The sequence below is a fragment of the Cyclopterus lumpus genome, chromosome 4 (genome assembly GCF_009769545.1).
Source record: "Cyclopterus lumpus isolate fCycLum1 chromosome 4, fCycLum1.pri, whole genome shotgun sequence".
Lineage (NCBI taxonomy): Eukaryota > Metazoa > Chordata > Actinopteri > Perciformes > Cyclopteridae > Cyclopterus > Cyclopterus lumpus.
Window position 1 is genome coordinate 21,963,413 of NC_046969.1, and position 19,535 is coordinate 21,982,947.

Below are 19,535 nucleotides of genomic sequence, written 5' to 3' on the forward strand. Positions count from 1 at the left end.
AATCCATTGTGAATGTGCTCATCAGCGAACTGTTTGAACGTGAGCGACATGCCAGCACAGGACTACCGTCGTACGAGTCGATTGTGCCAAAATGACCTGTTGTATAGGTTTTTCTTTTCTTTTCTTTTTTTTTCTCTCGAGTATATACATGCTGCTGTATAAGCAAAGAGGGCTTTGGAGAAGAGTCATGAAATGTTGGCGCTAAAACCCAAAGCACGCTTTTTGAAAACCATGAGGGACTGGGACTGAAATTGATCTTTTTGTTTCAATAAAATACTTTGAAATCCTTATTTGTGGAAATTCTGAGCCAGTTGTTGCCGTTGGATTTTAGAATTAGTTGGGGCATAGCAGACGATGAGATTTTTGTTTTATTTTATTACTTTTAAGGGGTGTAATTGGGTATTGATTAAATATTGATGTGTTTTATAATACAAATTATACTGTTTTTAAATGAGCCAGTGCCTCTTAAATCATCACCTCCCTACACTGGTATTTCAAGTATAATTCATTTGCAAAAAAACCCAAGATAAAAGTTTTTTTTTTCCTATAGACCTTGCATTTTTTCGTGAATTTTCTTGACATCAATAACAACCTGATATCGCAACAGCCCCTACTTGCATTATTAATGGGAGATGGAGATATATATATATATATATATAAACAGAGATTTTTTTTCTTTAGTAAAACCCATAGAGCAGCTATTGGATGTTTTTATTTTTATTTATTTTTTAATCCTTATTGGACTAACATTGGTCTCCAGCTCCTGAGTCCTGTGGGGAAGAGGGCGTCCTGCAGATGGCAGCACTTTCACGTGTTCCCGAAGCCTTCGCAAGCTGCTGGCACACCTTGTTTTCTTCTTTCTTTTTTTTTTTATTCAACAAAAGCAAAAAATTCAATATACCCATTTGGATCCCTCTGTTCTCCCCAGTTTGCATTGTTTCTCCTGAGAGCTAAAGTGTTCCACACAGTGTGACGGCAAAGGGAATGATGGGGGGGGAGGTTAGTTCAACCACTCCGTCAGTATTCAGGGTGTTTAGGCCTGTGTCTAATCGGCCTCCTCTTATTATAACCCATCACTGTTATTTACAGCCACGTCTGTGCCTTGCACTGAAATGTGGATTTAAAAAAAATAAAAAATAAAAAAGGCCCCGGCGACAGTGTTCCACTTGGCCGAGCTGAGCCTGAGCCTCGCTTTGCTGCTACTGGCTCTCATCCAGAGGTGGGCCTCAGCGGCGCTGCTGGTGGTGCTGCTGGTGGTCAGAGGGTTCACTGTGGCATGCTGCCCTCTCTCCTTGACATGTGTACATGTGTGCACACACAGCGTAGAGAGGGGGAGAGGAGGGGGAGGGGGAGGGGGGGTTCTACGTCTGTTTTATAATCTCTGTGAACGGAGCGGGTTCCGGCTTCAATGGGAGAAATGTAGGCCACGGTTGAAATAAAGGTCAGTCAATTATGCGAGGTAATTGGCATGTGTATCAGACATTAGGGCATTTCATAATAGATGCAAGTAAAATGGTAATTTCTCTCTGTTCCAAAGACTAGAGAGAGGAGGGGGAAAAAAGAAGCTCAGACTGGCATCATATATGTAGGTTGAAGAGCATTTCTGACTCCTGGCATCTGATCTGTGGCCAGCTTGGCAACCTGTAAGGAGCTCATACAGGACCAATCTAAAGGGGGGGGAATGTGATTTCGCCAACATGTAAAAATATATTCAAAGTGATTACTAACACACAATGGGGGAGTGTAAAACTGAGCTAATTTATTAATGTGTCTATTTGACGGTACTTTACATTTACTCGACGACATTTATCTGACGTCTTTAGCTATGAGTTTGCTTTTTAACCACTTATCGGTTGCCCCCTCACATGAAAGCTGGGTCTGGTTGGGGCCTTGTCACCTTTTGAAAGAGACGTTTCTCATGTAAACGTCTCATTTAATTTGAAGAATAGTTTGAGGCCCAAAGGATGAAAACTATTTATTTTATTTATATATATATATATATATATATATATATATATATATATATATATATATATATATATATATATATATATATATATATATATATATATATATATATATATATATATATATATATATATATATATATATATATATATTTTTTTTTTTTTTTTTTTTTTTTAAACGCACACAAAAACCAAGACTTGTCTGGAAACTGAAAATATGTGTACCAGTACTTAGTTTCTTCTTCTTCCCTCTCCCATGAATCCTCTCATGGCCCCTCCCCCGTTGGAGGGGTCCCGACCCCTATTTTGGGAACCGCTTGCCTAAACTAGCTCAGTGTGCATAAAGTATTTAAAACTAGTTCCACCTCCAGCAGCTATAACGGTAACATGCAGCTCTAATGTTGATGTATTGATATTAATAACCGTGTTATAGAACCAGATCAGTCACAGGAGAGCTTCTACTGCACAACATGTACTGGTACTGCATGGAGCTGATATTACTCATGTACTGGTACTGCATGGAGCTGATAATACTCATGTACTGGTACTGCATGAAGCTGATAATACTCATGTACTGGTACTGCATGGAGCTGATAATACTCATGTACTGGTACTGCATGGAGCTGATAATACTCATGTACTGGTACTGCATGGAGCTGATAATACTCATGTACTGGTACTGCATGGAGCTGATAATACTCATGTACTGGTACTGCATGAATCTGATAATACTCCTGTACTGGTACTGCATGAAGCTGATAATACTCATGTACTGGTACTGCATGGAGCTGATAATACTCATGTACTGGTACTGCATGGAGCTGATAATACTCCTGTACTGGTACTGCATGAATCTGATATTACTCATGTACTGGTACTGCATGAATCTGATAATACTCCTGTACTTTTACTGCTGATACCTAAACTGCATGAAGCTGATAGCAGGACCTTTCCTTGTAATGAATGCTGTATTTGTACATGAACTTAAGTAAAGGGTCTGAGTACTTCTTCCTCCACTGCTGATGCAGTATGATAGAAAGTACTGATAGTTACAAAATCAATGTGGAGTATTTTTTATCTATAACATTCTGAGTGTGAGTTCTGTGCTCGTGGTGTGGTGACTTGAACACAACAGTAACCGTGCTTTGAGCAATAATATAGTTTGGGATTTCATGTGAAGACTTATGCCTTTTTAAAACTGTTAAAAATGAGGCCATGGGACACAATTGAGGACTTTTAAACTGTAATGTTGTAGTTTTAAACTCTAGTGAGACAGTTGTCCTCATTTAGGACTTTGATCACCGGGTCCTTTGATCCAGACTCAGGTCTACCAACTCGTTATCGGTCTCTCTCTATCTGTGTGTGTGTGTGTGTGTGTGTGTGTGTGTGTGTGTGTGTGTGTGTGTGTGTGTGTGTGTGTGTGTGTGTGTGTGTGTTTGTTTTTGTCTATCAAAGGTCAGCTACTGTCTCTCATACACAGGTTAATGTTAATGTGTTTCTGGATGTTGATTGAGCAGCATTCACACTATTATAACTTCTTTCTTTTTTTAATACTTATTGCATCTTCACTTTGGGTTGACTACTTCAGCATTCAGTCACAAACTTTATTCAAATCATTTACAACTTTTGAATTATCACAATTTAAATTGTATGTTTTATTTTGCTTCTTCTTTCTGTTCCCTTCCATAATAATGTTATATATATATATATATATATATATATATATATGAATATGCTTGTTATCAATGCATTTAATCTTTTCCAGTGTAATGCTGTTCCGCCCTTTTATTTTCCTGCAATACATTTCAGCCCTCGGCCTTTCAGGGCAATGCATTTTATGGTGTTTAGCAATGCAGTTCATGTCTGATAATAATAGAAATAATTATTCTTTCAGCTTTTTATGGCATTCAGTTTGAACGTCCAGCTTTGGCATTATTTCATTATACCTCCCAGCTCCTTTAGGTGATGCAGTTCAGCTTCCAGCTCTTCCACTTTTACATTTCAGCCTCCAGTCTTTTCTACAACACAGTGCAATGCTTTGCAATATATTTCAGCTGTCAGCATTCTAAAGCCAAATGCATTTTCTAGTTTAAGAAGTGCTTCTTACTGAGTTCAGTATTTAAAACTTTTCTTTGTTGTATTTAAAGAAGTCTTATCTGAAACAACTGATGCAGGGAGGTGTGAGCCACAGTGCAGCTCATATATAGATGTATACCTTTCTCACAGCTGACACTCTTAATCATTACATATAAGTGTAATTAACATCAATAACAATGTGCATTTCATAAAGACCTGCTATAGTTCTAGGACCTATAGGTGCAAGCGAGAATGAGAGAGAAAGGAACAGGTGATTCTGACAATTAATATTATAATATTTAGAACAATAATATAATGTATACTTTTAATTCAATTAAAAGACAATTAAAATTAAATTGTGTGTGTGCAATTCCCTAATTATGTAATTGAAAACGTGGCTATATTAAAGTGTAAGTCAACAGTAGGTGCAGCTTGTCTCATGATGTACAATCTTAAATAATACCCCTGAATTAGTTATAAAAAGTTAATGCGGGTCCATTTAAATCTAATATTTATTTCAGGTAATTGCTTTCATTAAAATACGCTAAACCATTTCATCATGCTTAATTCAGATGTAATTATAAGATATATATATATATATATATATAATAAATAATATAAGTATTATTGTCCACATCTCCATAACATTACTTCTGTATTGAGTGAGCTGTAAAAGGTCGTGATGTGAACTATGCTGTCACGCGCCGCGGGGACGCGTGCTCGCTCGTGCTCGCGTGTCGCTGGACCACGCGCTGGATCGCGGTCCCTCGGTGACGTCTGTGTCCCCCTCTGCTCCCAGTGGCCCCCTACCATATTTATTCATGCCGGGCAAGATGGCGTCGATACAGACGATGTGTTATTGCCAGTGGACATAACCAGGCATTTTTTTCCATCTAAACACAAAACCCAATCGGACACATTTACACGCGCGACCGCGTCGCGTGGGTGTTTAGCGCGCGAGCGTCGACGTCTTTTTTATTTCACGCGTTTCCACGTATTTGTTTTCGTACCAAAATGTTCACGTTGTAGCTCGCTCGCTAACCGACCAGCTGGCTAACAGAGAGCAGCCACTAGCGAGCCGCCACAGCCGAGCCGCCGCGAAGTGTAGGATGGGAGAAAAGCTGGAGCTGAAGCTCAAATCCCCGGTTGGAGCCGAGCCCGCTGGATACCCGTGGCCGTTACCGGTATACGTGAGTTTTAAACCTCAGCATTCACCCACCACATGTACATATTGTGTCTGTTTTCTGTGTGTCTTTGTTAGCTAACGTTAGCTCGTTGCTAAACACGGGCTAGCCGAAGGGAGCCATGGCTCGTCCGGGGAGAAATCGGGTCGTTCTGGTCGCGAGGGTTCCAGGCGTCGCGTGCGTGTGTCCGCCAACTGCGGTGACATTTTAGATTTTTTGGCTACCACCAAAAAGTTATTTACCCCGGAAAATATAAAACATGCAGGCTACGGTTCACGTGAGCAGATTAAAAGGTTAACGTTACAAGTAGCGACGAGTACAACCGAGACGCACGTTGACAGCCAGCAATGAGATGTTTTGAAATTGGAGCGGCTTTAAACTGATGTCAGTAAAAACTTCTTTTTTTTTATTTGTCCAAAAGAGTCTCTTTTTTTTTTTTAACTGAAACTCATGCAACGCGCTAGTAGATCATTTATCAATTATTCTCTGCTTTGCAACTAATGTTTGCATTTGTTACAAACGAACATTTATAAATGACATATAACGTTAATGTAGAGATTATCTCCAATATGTGTTTGTGTGAACTCTGAAGTCGGTGTTCCTCCATTCCGCAGGCATGTGAAATGTGTCATATTCCTTGTGTGCGTGCGTGTGTGTGTGTGTGTGTGTGTTTAATCTCCAGCCGATACTACTACTATCTTACATCTACTGTACTTGTATTTCCACATACTCTGCTGTCTGCACATCAGTGTCTGGTTGTCGTTGACTCATTGAGGACAAACGGAAAAGGAAGCTTTTTTTGAAAGTCATGTGCTGACAGAAAAAGAAGAAAATAGCTTCCATTTCTCAGAATGTCTGAGTGGGGTCTGTCTGTGCTTCTCATCTCCACCCACGCTCTACCTAGCCTGGCAGTCTGGTTATTTCAGTTCCAGCTCTCGGTTTGTTTGTTGTTCATCGAATTATGTACTGAATGGGTTACAAGTCACCGAGCCAGAGTTACTTGCTGACGTAATCAGCCGCTCCTCTCTGCTTTGGCTGACAAAGTTGACTCTCCCTTTTTACACCAGACCACAATCTGATGACACAAACCGTTCCTCCCTGCTGAATCTATTGCCTCACCCATTTCCTCACCCATTTCCTTATGTTATGGTGTGTAAGGATAATTACAAGAGCTGGCATGTCGGGCATGTAGAATATACTGTTGATCAGCACAGTATCTATTTATACGGGGGACTAGCTGTCCTGCATTGCATTAGAAACGGCTGATAATCATGCATGTGGAGTTCTGCAATATGGAGCCTATTCATGAGGCGGTGCACTCCTCCTGTTTTCAAAGGGGAACGACTTCCTCTCCCTTTTCCCGTCCTCATGTCCATATGGTCAACTCTACAGGGAGGATCGCAGAGACGGCTTCTCTTCAGCAATGCTATATTAATCAAATACAAAAACACATGCCAGTGTGTGTGTTTTTTTTTCTTTTCTTCCCCAGTCACGTTTTAAACTGCTTGCTGTTAACAGAGCCCACTCCATCTAGATGTATTCTTCACTCCCACAGAGCATTGAGATCGCTGATCTCACCCACAGAGCATGAAGACAGTGCTGTGTGTGTGTGTGTGTTGTGATACACACGGCATTTCTGTTTTAAATGCCGTTGCAATATACAATGTGTGCTTCACCATAAATATAATTTAATTCGCTCCCTGTCTCTCTCCCCATCTCTCACTAAATCCCCACATCTGTGCGTCGGTAAATGCTTCCATATGAAGAGCATTTCTGGTAGGGTGCTGCACTTTGTCCATCTGGTTATGGGTCTGGGCACTAACCGGGTTTACAAAACGTTTAAAAGACATGCTGCTGCGCAAGTACTGCCGAACGGCTTTTGTTTGGTTCTCACCCGTGGACTTCGCCTAGTATTTACTAAGCTTCAATTACTTGTCGAGACATTTCCTCTTGATTTAGCAATATGCTGGTTTTCACCCGCCAGTGTACAAACCCTTTTTTTTTTCAAATCCTCTCTGTTAATACACGGAAGGCTAGCATAGATATCTTGTTTTAGTCACTGATGCTATGTTAGTTTGAGATGATTAGTATTCCGTGGTGTGTACGAGTATTACAAGGGTGTAAGCGGGAGTGGTCATTTGTTCTCGTAAGCTGCTGAGGTACAAGTAGAGGTACAAGCTGCTGAGGTACACGTAGAGGTACAAGCTGCTGAGGTACAAGTAGAGGTACAAGCTGCTGAGGTACACGTAGAGGTACAAGCTGCTGAGGTACAAGTAGAGGTACAAGCTGCTGAGGTACATATAGAGGTACAAGCTGCTGAGGTACATGTAGAGGTACAAGCTGCTGAGGTACATATAGAGGTACAAGCTGCTGAGGTACATATAGAGGTACAAGCTGCTGAGGTACAAGTAGAGGTACAAGCTGCTGAGGTACACATAGAGGTACAAGCTGCTGAGGTACACATAGAGGTACAAGCTGCTGAGGTACACGTAGAGGTACAAGCTGCTGAGGTACACTTAGAGATACAAGCTGCTGAGGTACACTTAGAGGTACAAACTGCTGAGGTACACATAGAGGTACAAGCTGCTGAGGTACACATAGAGGTACAAGCTGCTGAGGTACACATAGAGGTACAAGCTGCTGAGGTACACATAGAGGTACAAGCTGCTGAGGTACACATAGAGGTACAAACTGCTGAGGTACACATAGAGGTACAAGCTGCTGAGGTACACATAGAGGTACAAACTGCTGAGGTACACATAGAGGTACAAGCTGCTGAGGTACACATAGAGGTACAAGCTGCTGAGGTACACATAGAGGTACATAGTGTAGCGTAAAACCCCTACACCCACCACGGGTCACACAGATGTAAGAAGAGATGAGGGGGAGAGGAGGGTCTCTTGTTCTTATTTTTGTCTGACTTGCTTTTAGGCACTGTTTATTTTTAGCAGCAGCCCTTTACTGGTGTTGCTGTTTGCCGTCTTTGTGTGATCAGGTGACCTCCCCACTTCAGCATCTCAGTCGCTCACTCACAGAGCCTCTTTTTTATACTCTCACACCCTGCACACCTTCCATAGTAAAACACCATGTGTTGAATCTGCCGAAGAAGATTTGTAGGTCATGCTGCTTATTAGCAACACGACTGACGGCTAGCTTGATAGTAAAGACGTAGCCGCGGAAATAGCAGTGGATTTCCTGTGTCGCCATGCATGTTTGAGCTTTGGCGGAAGTTTGCGTAGTAGTGTCGGCAGTATTGAGCGCGAAGCCAGGAGCTCCAGGCTGTGTGCTGTTAGCTGTGGTCGCTGTGCCAGGCCTCCAAACAGCTGACGAGTACAGGCTTTCCCATCTCTCTCTGCCCGCCCCCCTCCTCACTTTCCTCCACTTTCTAGCTCTTCTCACTTTCACTTTCTTTCCTTTTACCCTCTGAATTCCTCTCTCACGCTCCCCTCTTTTCTTTCCCTGCTCCAGAGGCTCTTCTTGGCAGTGCGGTGGAGCCGGAGACAGAAAGTGGGTCAGTGGGTCAGCTCAGGCAACGGGCTCAGGCTCACTGCGCTCTGGGTGTAACTTGAGTCCTATTACTCACAGAGCTGCTGAGCACACTCCAGCTAAAATGGCTAACTATAGACACCCTGTCAATATAATTACAATCTTATTTTATTTTAGAAAGCTTAGTTCTAGACTCAAGTGCCTTTTTTGAGTCGGAGTAACTTTAATCTCAGACACGGTTCAGAATAGTCTGAAACACTTTTTTTTGAATTCACAAAACCTATTTCCTGAAAGTTTACAAATTTAACCGACACTTAAAGATCTCTTTCACTCCCCCCTCCTCCCATAGACCAATCCTTTTTAGGGGGCGGGGGGGATCTTTAAGTGGATATAGCATGTTAACAGTATATGCCACATCAAAGTCAAATACATCACTTGGAAGCTTGAAACCTAAAGGTTAATTTGAGATGCTCAGTTGAGCTCGGCAATGTTTTTCTCGTCATAAATTGGTCATACACATTGTGTCACGCTCGATTATGTATCATCAATTGTTGCAGCATTTGTTACACAGATTTGGTCCTCCAAATACCACATTAAGACAACAGACTGGATGTTGAGCGCCTCTCTTCTAAAGATTCCTCACAAACCCACCATTCTGTGAAGATGCTATGGGAAAGCCATATATCCTCTGAATGTCCACGGTGTCCTAGAGGTCAAAACAGGCCACTTTATACAGTGAGGTCAACTTTTCAAAAACTGGTCTCACCACAAGGAAATGGCGACTAGGGGAGCTAACATCGTCACACATACATTTCAGAGCTAACATCGTCACACATACATTTCAGAGTGTATGTGTTGTAACCATTGAGTTCCTGAATCGTCTAAACGGCATTCAGTGACGTTTGTGCTCACTGTTGTATCTTTGGCTGTTGTGTCTGTGAGATGTTGCTACCAGCGGATGAACCAGACATTATATATTCGTAGTGTCCGTTGCAACGTGTTAACAGGAAGCTGGAATTTAGTTTTTTCAGTGAGTGTGTCTGTGTTTTTGATGAATGTTATACTTTTATAGCCACTCGTTATTGTGCTACCTGGTTTATGGAGTTTCTATATTTTTAAGACGATTTGGGGCTTTCGAAACTCAGTCGCCAGTTTAATTATGTGCACTTAACCCAATGCAGTCTAATAAAACAGTCCTGCAATAAACCCGACAGTCTCGAAGGCTATAATGTTCAGCTTTTGTTGAGACTGTTTTTAAGAGTTGGTGATTAAACTTTATGGTCATTTTGGAAGCTGTGGTGCTGTTGAAATGTATTGGATCACATTGAGACGTATTTAGTATTTTGTTCCCTCTTTCTGTTTTCAGGATAAACACCATGATGCTGCTCATGAAATCATCGAGACCATTCGGTAAGTGACATTTACTCCCACAAGTGACTTATACCAGGCGTGTATGATCCAGTGACAACTTTATGTGTGTGCTTTCTCCAGGTGGGTGTGTGAGGAGATCCCGGACCTCAAACTGGCAATGGAGAACTACGTACTCATTGACTACGACACCAAGAGGTGAGCCAAGTGTCACGTCAAAATCCATTTAAATCCAATTAATTGATGTCTTTGTGTTCTAATTTGTTTGAGGTTGGTCGGTCACAGTAAATATCTTTGTCACCATAGACACAACTATTTGAGTTGAGTATTTTTAGAGTTACATGAAGCTGAACATGTATGTACTGTATTGCCAACAGTAAAATAGGTGTTTCACCTTTCATCTTGTACTAAATGATTGTTTTCATTTTGTGTCTTGTTGTTCTCACAGCTTCGAGAGTATGCAGAGACTTTGTGATAAGTACAACAGGGCCATCGACAGCATTCACCAGCTGGTGAGTGTGAGTGTTGTGTGTGTGTGTGTGTGTGTGTGTGTGTGTGAGTGTGTGTGTAGGGTTTTTAGTGAATGTGGAAAGATTAATCACTAAAAGTGAGAAACACTGTGTCCTGTGAGTCTGTCACAGTGTTCCGGCATCAATGCCACGCATGACCGTACACAGTCCAAAATTATTATAACTATTCATGGTTTTTATTCAGAAATTATAATTAGTTTTCCAGAAACATATATTATACAACAACGTAACTATTGTGTTTTGTCATTCTCTTTGAAAGGCAAGCACCACTGTATAATATCTGCACACTTATGTGGGGAAAGCCTTTATCTACTTTGAGAGTTTTTGTGAGACTAAAAATATAATCCCTCCCTCTAGTGGAAAGGGACGACCCAGCCCATGAAGCTGAACAAGCGTCCTTCCAACGGGCTGCTGAGACACATCCTGCAGCAGGTGTACAACCACTCAGTTACCGACCCGGAGAAGCTGAACAACTATGAGCCCTTCTCCCCCGAGGTGTACGGAGAGACCTCCTTCGACCTCGTCGCTCAGATCATCAACGAGATGGAAATGATGGAAGATGACACCTTTGTCGACCTCGGCAGTGGTTAGTCTGCTGCTATTTTGGGGACGTAGTAGTGTATCCCTAGATGAAATATGTTGTTCATAAGATAGTTTACTCATCATGTCGTGGGAACGTTTTTCAGTAATAATATAGATTTACAATGAAAAAACACAGTGCAATGAAGTCAGAATGCCAGTGTGGGTGAAAAAAACTAATGGTTATCAGCAATGTTGTTCGAGGGTCACTTTGTTTTTAACCTGAAGCCTACTTTCTGGTGTTTTCATGTCTATATTTTAGACTTTTATGATAATGTTCTGGCAAAATGAAGTAAAGGAATCTACAGAGAAATAACTAGTTTTTCCTCTACCTTTTTGAGTACCTTTTTGTTAATGTGTCATGTGACTAAAGGATTGTCAATGTCATGGCTAAATATCATTATATTAATATATATTAAGAGTTTAGAGACACAAAAACAAATGAAAGGTGACGATGTCTTATTTCTCTGTCGGGTCCTCTACTTAATGTTGTCAGACACTTAGAATACCAATCGGAGCACTTTTCGTGCACCTGAATTGACAATTCAATGTGATGACATGGCAGCCTGTTTAGTGGCTGCAGGGTTCTCGCTCAATACTTTGTGTCGCTTGGACACAAAATAGGATCCAGGTTGAAAAAACAAACAACCCCCAAGCAACCCTTTAAGCTATAAACCAGGTGGCTCTATGGTCAGCCCGGGTGTCTTTTGTCTGTTTGGTGCACGACTTGAACCGATTGTCTTCTTAATTGCAGGAGTGGGGCAGGTAGTGCTGCAGGTTGCAGCAGCAACCAACTGTAAACACTACTACGGTGTAGAGAAAGCAGACATTCCAGCTACCTATGCAGAGGTAACCACATAAATCGCAGGACCGGAGGGCTACTCCGCGGAGAGCAGAGAAAAGCGAGGCCACGGTGCTGTCAAAAAGAGAAGCACGGCTCCCTCGGTCATTGTAGTGAAATGACGCAGCGTAAACCACCGCTGGCAAATAAACAGAAGTCGGAAGTTTTTCCGCTGTGTGGTGTCTTTTGTCGCCAGTCTTCAAAGGGGATTTCCCGGTTCACATTTCATCTTCTCATCATTACCCTGTAGCAACACACCACAGCAGCATTTGTGTTTTTGGATATTAATATTCACATTCTCTCTCTCAGAGCATGGATAAAGAGTTTAAAAAGTGGATGAAATGGTACGGGAAGAAACATGGAGAGTACACAGTAAGTTGACTACCGCAGTACGTCGTTTGAGGAACTTTAAAATATACCCACGGTTTTTATTCCGAGTTTTTACCCTGCGTGCTTTGTTTCTTTCAGTTAGAGAGAGGTGACTTTTTGTCTGAAGAATGGAAGGAAAGGATCGCCAACACAAGGTGTTACACCAAGCCGGGCTCCCGAACTGTCTGAGAGGCGATTTCCATTCCATGTTCCAATACGACCGCTTATGAACTGAATTTATACACTGAGGCACTAGGAAAATAGAAGCCATTGTAATAGAAAGGTCATGAAATAAAAGCTGCCGTTATGAAAGTTATATCCAAATAATAAATCCTAAGCAGGGCTCCTCTTTGAAATGTTTAGGGGATAGCTAGCAATTCTTTAATACATGTGTCTGCAGAACTTTGCTATATATATTGATTTATTTATTGTATTTACTTCCAACTGTAGATCTAAAATATTTCTTTCTCCATCTGTCTTGCAGTATTATTTTTGTGAATAACTTTGCCTTTGGTCCAGAGGTAGATCACCAGCTGAAGGAGCGCTTTGCTAACATGAAGGAAGGTCAGTATTTTTTTCAGCGAACCTCAATATAGTGCATTGGGATAGAAATATGTACGGTTTCGTCTCCACAGTGATCTGTGTGTTAATTTGCCATTTTAAAAAGTCCCTAAATGAGTTGTGTGGCAGAGCAGATGGTTGATGAGCCACAACAAATTGAAACATTTTAATAGGCCTCAGGAGTAATCCGATCAGAGGTTGACAAATAAGGCTTTTAATAGCAGACGCTAATGGTCTATTTTCTCACAACGTTTACTTTAATATAGAAAATATCGAGGCCTTTCCGTTGGTTAGCGCTGAGAGTGACGCCTTGGCTCAATGGAAATGTATTTATTGGTGATTAAATAAAAATGACTGACCGTATGCTAAATGTTTCTATAGATTACTGGCTCTAATTGGGGGAAGTGATTGTTTTTCATGTTTTTTGCTTTGTTTGCCATAAGAGCTTCTGTATGTGTCAACTACAGCCTCTTGAATTTGTGAAGAAAATGTATTCATTGACTTGGGTTTTGCTTTTTCCTGTTTTTTTTTTTTCTTCTACAGGTGGAAAAATTGTATCCTCCAAACCTTTTGCACCTTTAAATTTTCGAATAAACAGTCGAAACTTAAGTGGTAAGTACCACAATTAGTGGGAAAGCACATTTCAACATCTCATGCTTCCTTTGACGTGTATCTGACACGTCGCGATATTTCTTTTCCCACCTCTGTCCTCCAGATATTGGCACAATAATGCGTGTGGTGGAGCTTTCTCCACTGAGGGGCTCCGTGTCCTGGACCGGAAAGCCCGTTTCCTACTACCTGCATACCATAGACCGTACCATAGTAAGCACCGCGACAAACCAATAAACCAATAAATGACTCCCGAAGCAGTACAAACACATTATTCACGAGAGTAATCTAAACTCCAGAGAAACACTGCTATTGCAACCGCTGGTATTGTCTGAATGAGTAGTCGGTCCCAGAAGTCTGAGGATAGAACGCACGCATCGGGTGCATGAGATAACGCTGATGTGTGTGTCACTCTGGTAACTGGTTAACGCAAACCCTGCTTATCAGTGGGAATCCCAGTGGGGGAGCTGGCAGACTGCCGAGAGGAGTGCGCGTGACGATCTTGTTGCCACGTCATGAAAGTGTGGCTGCTCATGGTGTCCCCCTTGTATGGTTTTGTCTTTGTGGTTTTTGTACCGTTTTTTAATTTTGGAGGAAGGGTTTTGATGGTTAAGTAAATGTAAGGGAGTAAAGGCAAGTCGACCTCAAAGAACTGACGGTGTCAAAGGGCGACTGATCGAAAGTTGCGCAAACTTTTACGACCAACAGCCAGCCGACCTCATGAATGGAGGTTTTGTATCTGCATCAAATGACTTGTCAGTGCTCTGCATTATCATATCATAATCCAAAAATATTGCAGGAAAACTGATAAAATGAAAATGTCTATAACTGATTATTTATATATTTATTTATTTATTGTTTGCTTTAAAAGAGTAACATATTTATGTACGCAGTACAGACTGTGCAGGGATTTAGAAAACATGATATTTCTGAATAGAAAATTGTTTTTACAGGCAATGTTGACCTAAACGGGTTATTTGAACAGAATGTTAGCTCTTACAAAAAAAATAAAATGAAGAAAATAATCTAATTTTATTTCTCTTGTCCTCTTGTTTACAGCTTGAAAACTATTTTGCTAGCCTCAAAAATCCTAAACTCAGGGTAAGTGATTTTCTTCTTCTTCAGTGTGTCACTGAACTCGCTCGATGTTCTGGATCAAACGATTTAAATTGTTCCATCTGATATCAGGAGGAGCAAGAGATAGCTCGGCGACGTCATCAGAAGGACAGTAAAAGCAATAGCACCACCCCAACAAAACCTAAAGAACAAAACAAGGTAAGATAATAACAGATCGGCAAACCTTTATGTTATATGGACCAGTTAGATGTGTTAAATACGATTGAACTTGAGTGCACAACTAAAAATGTGTACATGCAGTGGCCTTACTAGTCTTCCGACCACTCAAAGTGCTTTAACACTACATGACATCATTCACACACTGATGGGAGGAGGCACCTGCCCAACAACTCAAATTCACACACCGTAGGCACAGCTACGGGAGCAATTTTGGGGTTAAGTGTCTTAAGTGCTGCATGCATCTTTTTAAATATTTTTTTGTTTTTCAATGTAACAAAATGAAAGTGTGTGTATAGTATCGATTGCCTTTAATTGTCAATGAGTTGGCAGCCCCCGCACGACATGTTCTCTGTACAGTTACATGCAGCAATGTATTTTAAGCTCAGGATTGCATGTACGTGGTTTTTTTGACCCCTGAGATGCATGACCTTTTTCTTTAGTGTGTGTGTGTGCCATTTTAAACCCTGAAAAAAATCTTTCTTGGTTGATATTCACATTAAGCAACGTGCAGCTGTAGCTCTCTGTGCGCTTTGTATGAATATGTGTGTGTGTGTGTGTGTGTCCATGTGTATTACAGCAGGACTCCTGCGGTGAGGAGGAGCGTCCTAGCTTGGTGACGGTGGTCAAGCCCTCCGCCAAACCCCGAAGAGCCCGACTCCTGCCCAAAGCTCGCAAGTTGAACAACAAGAAACGCGGTCGCCCCAAGAAAGCCGCCCCGGCTGCCGAGAAGAAAAACAAGAAGAACCAGAGCGCGTTGGATCTGCTGCATGCCAAGACTCTTTCAGCGGCGCCCCCTCAGGGTCAGAGGGCGCACACACAGAATAAGCCTCATATTACAGAAATGACTAACGCCCTCTTTACATCTAAACTGTATGGCTTACGTGAATATACTTCATGTGTGTACAGATGCATACCGACCGCCTCAGAGTCCCTTCTACCAGCTACCTCCAAAGGTCCAGCACTATCCCTCGAGTCAACTGCTTCTGAGCCCGACTCCTCCCGGTCTGCAGCAGCTGCTGGGTGAGCCCGACGAAGACCCGGATACATGTTTTATCTGTCTTGTTCAAAGTAGTCGATCGTATTATACCAGACATTTTTATCCTTGTGAAAAATTAATGCAACAGCGAGGGGTCAGAAGGAGAGATGTAATATTAATATTAGCCTGCATGTGAATGGGTTTGGTGTCGAGACAACCTAACTAATACTGTGTTTTTGCTCTCTTGCTCCCTCTGTGTCCCTGACCCTCTTTTACAGATAACATCAAAGTTCAATACCTCCAGTTTATGACCCACATGAAGACTCCTCAGTACCGATCCAACCTGCAGCAGCTTTTAGAACAGGAGAAGGTAATGAGTAATGCCATTGCGGACATTATTTGCTACGGTGGCTATTTTCCCTGCTAATACACATTCAGTTCACATTCGACCTAAAAACGACCCCAAAAATCCCCTCTTAATGTTTTTGCAATTTTGTCCAAACCCTTACCTGTAATCTTTACTTTCTGTCTCTAGCAAAAACACCGGGACCTGTCGGGGCAGGCGGAGCAACTGCACTCAGTTTGTCAGACCCACAAGGACAAGATCAAAGGCCTCTTTCAGACCAAACTAGATGAGGTGGGCACCGCTTCTTAATTTCTCTCCGTTACACAGCTGTACGGACACAATAACATCGTTGCTTTTGACTCATCCATCCTTATAATGTATCTTTAAATATTTTATAAGATTACGGTTACACATAAATCCAAAGCACAGCTTGTGTAATATTAGTGTTTAAATACGGCTATTTGATGGACACCCTAAATAGTTTAAATGTACATCCCATTTCCAGGTGAACATGTTTCAAATGGTCAGTGAAACATAACTGGAATGTGAAAGATGGAGAGCATAAGTTGTCTCTCAGTGTTTTTGTTTAAGTAGTTTGCATTAACTTAACCCAAAGCTGCTCTGGTTGAAACTTCAGGTCGGTTGCACCTGAAACACACTCAGCATCCCTGTTGTGATTGGTCAGTCATGTGAAATGTTGAAAGCTGTATTTACACGTTTTCCCGGAAAAATAAAATATTCCTAACCGTCACGAATACACGCTAAAACCTACTACTCTACATCACTGCAACAGGGTGAGAACTTCGCCCGTTGACGTTCAGTTTAGAAAGTCTTTTCACTGGTGTTAAATTCTTGTTTTCGGCATTATTTGTAGCTGATGTATAGCTCTGCGTGTGTGTGTGTGTGTGTGTGTGGTGATCAGCTGGGAGTGAAAGCCTTGACTGTGGAGGACCTGCTGCAAGCCCAGAAGGAGATATCGGCCCACAATCGTCAGCTGAAAGAGCAGACAAAGCAGCTGGAGAGAGACATGGTCTTGCTGAGAGACCACAGCCTGCTACTGGTGAGACCTCAGGGCTTGCTGCCTTGTTGTTGTAACCTGTTGCTACGGCATCATCCTCAGCGGTCCACACATGTCACCATTCCTGCTGCTGTAACTTTTGTGGAATGGTTGTTGAAGTCCCAGTTCAGCTGTAGTCTAGCCAATATAAAAGGATATTTCATGTTGAGCATTCTCCAAGCGAATGAATAACAGCAAGTGTGTTTGTTTGTTTTCCAGCTCAAGTCTCGATGCGAGGAGCTAAAGCTGGATTGGGGCTCTTTGTGTCTGGAGAGTCTGTTGAAGGAGAAGCAGGCGCTGCGCAGACAAATCTCTGAGAAGCAGAGACACTGTTTGGAGCTGCAGGTACGCAGTCCGCCTCCTCAATTTGTTGGATTCAATACCAAATGCTTGTATCTGTCTCTCCTCCACCTCTTGTTTACTCCTCCATACTTGCTGTGTGTTGTCTGTCCCTTCGAGAGACATTCAAAGGAATTAGCCATGTCCCCTAAAGCTAATCAAATGTAGCTTTCAGAAAGAGTTGCTGATTTCCTGTCACAAACATTTTCCTAGACATGTCGGTGTAGAATGCCTGTTTTCTAGTGTAACGGCTCCCCCTGGTGTGTGTTTATAGATCAGCATTGTGGAGCTGGAGAAAAGTCAAAGGCAGCAGGAGCTGCTTCAGCTCAAATCCTACAGCCCCTGTGACGGCTCCCCGTACAGAAAGAGCCTGGAGTCACGCACTTCTGCCAACATGGACCCCTCTAAGCTCGGCCTGTCCTCGGGCCCGGCCCATAACGGTGTCAGCCCGGAGCTGTCCATCAATGGCACCAGCTCGCCCTGTTTCGCCAACGCCAAGGGGGAGCTTCTTTCCCGCTACCTGCCCATCTCTCCAGACCATGAGATCGTACCCGCCATCCCCGATGCACGGCAGAGGCAGCAGAGCTTCTCCTACGCTCTCCCCGATTACACGCGCTTCTCCCCCGCCAAGATTGCCTTGCGGAGGCACCTGAACCAGGACCCGACTGCTCACTTTAGAGGTCCGGGGCTGACCGCTCACAGGTTGGTTGACACTAAAAGCTCACAATGTTTTAATGGTGAACCTTTGTTATTTTCACCGTCTCCCAAGTTGCTTCCCATGGCAACGGACAGCTAACTTTCTGTTTTTGTTGTGTGTTTTTTTTTAAGGGAATTTGGAGGTGTTAACTCCCCACTCGGAGCCAAACTGAACTGCCCCTCTCCTCATGCATCTGATGTCCAGAATAAAGGTTTCGAGAGGGTAATGTTTCCCTTTCTTTGCTGTCTGTGCATTTGCACTATTGATATAGTATGTGTGCAAGAGTTCTACCTTCCTTGCAGCTGTCTCACTGTTGACAGTAGCGTTCCCTTTGTTCTCTCATATAGGCTGGTAAGGAGAGGAGTCCATCTGTTCAGGGGGACAACAGCATTACAAGCCTTCCAATAAGTATCCCCCTGAGCACAGTCCACCCAAGTAAACTACCAATCAGCATCCCTCTGGCGAGCGTGGTGCTGCCCAGCCGCGCTGAGAGACTGGTGAGTACAGAGCTGTAATGTAGGTCATAAAGTACTTAGTATAAACGTAATTAGTGCTGATGCAATGAGTTCACTTGTGAACATTTCTAATGATGTGTTGACAGTAAGATGAACAGGTTACAAATATGTTGGATCAAACATTTCTCCAGATTCAAGTTTATACAATATTTGATTTTTTTGTAATGTTTCTTTGGATGTCACATTTTGGTATACTGTCTGCATCAATATTACATTGCTATAGCATTTTCAATTGGGTTTAATACATTTTAATTAATTTTAATTTTAATAGTTTTAGCTAGTTTTCAGAATTTGTTTGGCTAGTTTTAGTTTACTTTGGTTTTTAAGTTATATTTTTACATTTGTAGTTATTTTTAGGAGGTGGTTGGAGCACTGTAGGAATTACCATAATATGAAACTATTGCACCGTCTCCCGGAATGTCAATGCTTTCAATTTCTGTGGTTCAATGCCACGAGAGTTGGAGGACATTCATGCCGTTTCCTTTATTGGGTTTGATATATAATAGCTCTAAAACTGAAATGAATTTAAGTTCATTCTTATTTTATTTGTAATCATTTTAACCACACTATTACTTTTATTTGGTTTTATTTCATGACAAATTGTTATCTGCTTATAATAATAATAAAAATAACAACAACCCTGGTCTGCATTCATAATTTCAGAGAAGTACTCCGAGTCCTGTGTCTCAGGCAGGTCAGACTAATGGTAAGGATTATCTTTGGTCACACATTATATTCA

General features: G+C 41.9%; 1 protein-coding gene across 1 annotated transcript in view; it reads left to right on the forward strand.

Moving 5' to 3' along the window:
- The first annotated feature begins 4,767 nt into the window (after positions 1-4,767).
- dot1l (DOT1-like histone H3K79 methyltransferase) overlaps positions 4,768-19,535 on the forward strand; it is a 30,692-nt gene continuing 15,924 nt past the window's right edge. The window contains 23 exon segments of the mRNA XM_034529952.1: positions 4,768-5,233; positions 10,080-10,123; positions 10,205-10,279; positions 10,530-10,593; positions 10,969-11,197; positions 11,945-12,039; positions 12,341-12,403; positions 12,500-12,555; positions 12,885-12,964; positions 13,505-13,573; positions 13,677-13,783; positions 14,630-14,671; positions 14,759-14,845; positions 15,444-15,666; positions 15,773-15,886; positions 16,121-16,212; positions 16,378-16,479; positions 17,111-17,248; positions 17,465-17,590; positions 17,859-18,286; positions 18,413-18,503; positions 18,629-18,778; positions 19,460-19,502. Coding sequence (XP_034385843.1) covers positions 5,153-5,233; positions 10,080-10,123; positions 10,205-10,279; positions 10,530-10,593; positions 10,969-11,197; positions 11,945-12,039; positions 12,341-12,403; positions 12,500-12,555; positions 12,885-12,964; positions 13,505-13,573; positions 13,677-13,783; positions 14,630-14,671; positions 14,759-14,845; positions 15,444-15,666; positions 15,773-15,886; positions 16,121-16,212; positions 16,378-16,479; positions 17,111-17,248; positions 17,465-17,590; positions 17,859-18,286; positions 18,413-18,503; positions 18,629-18,778; positions 19,460-19,502 — 2,599 coding nt within the window. The 5' untranslated portion in view covers positions 4,768-5,152.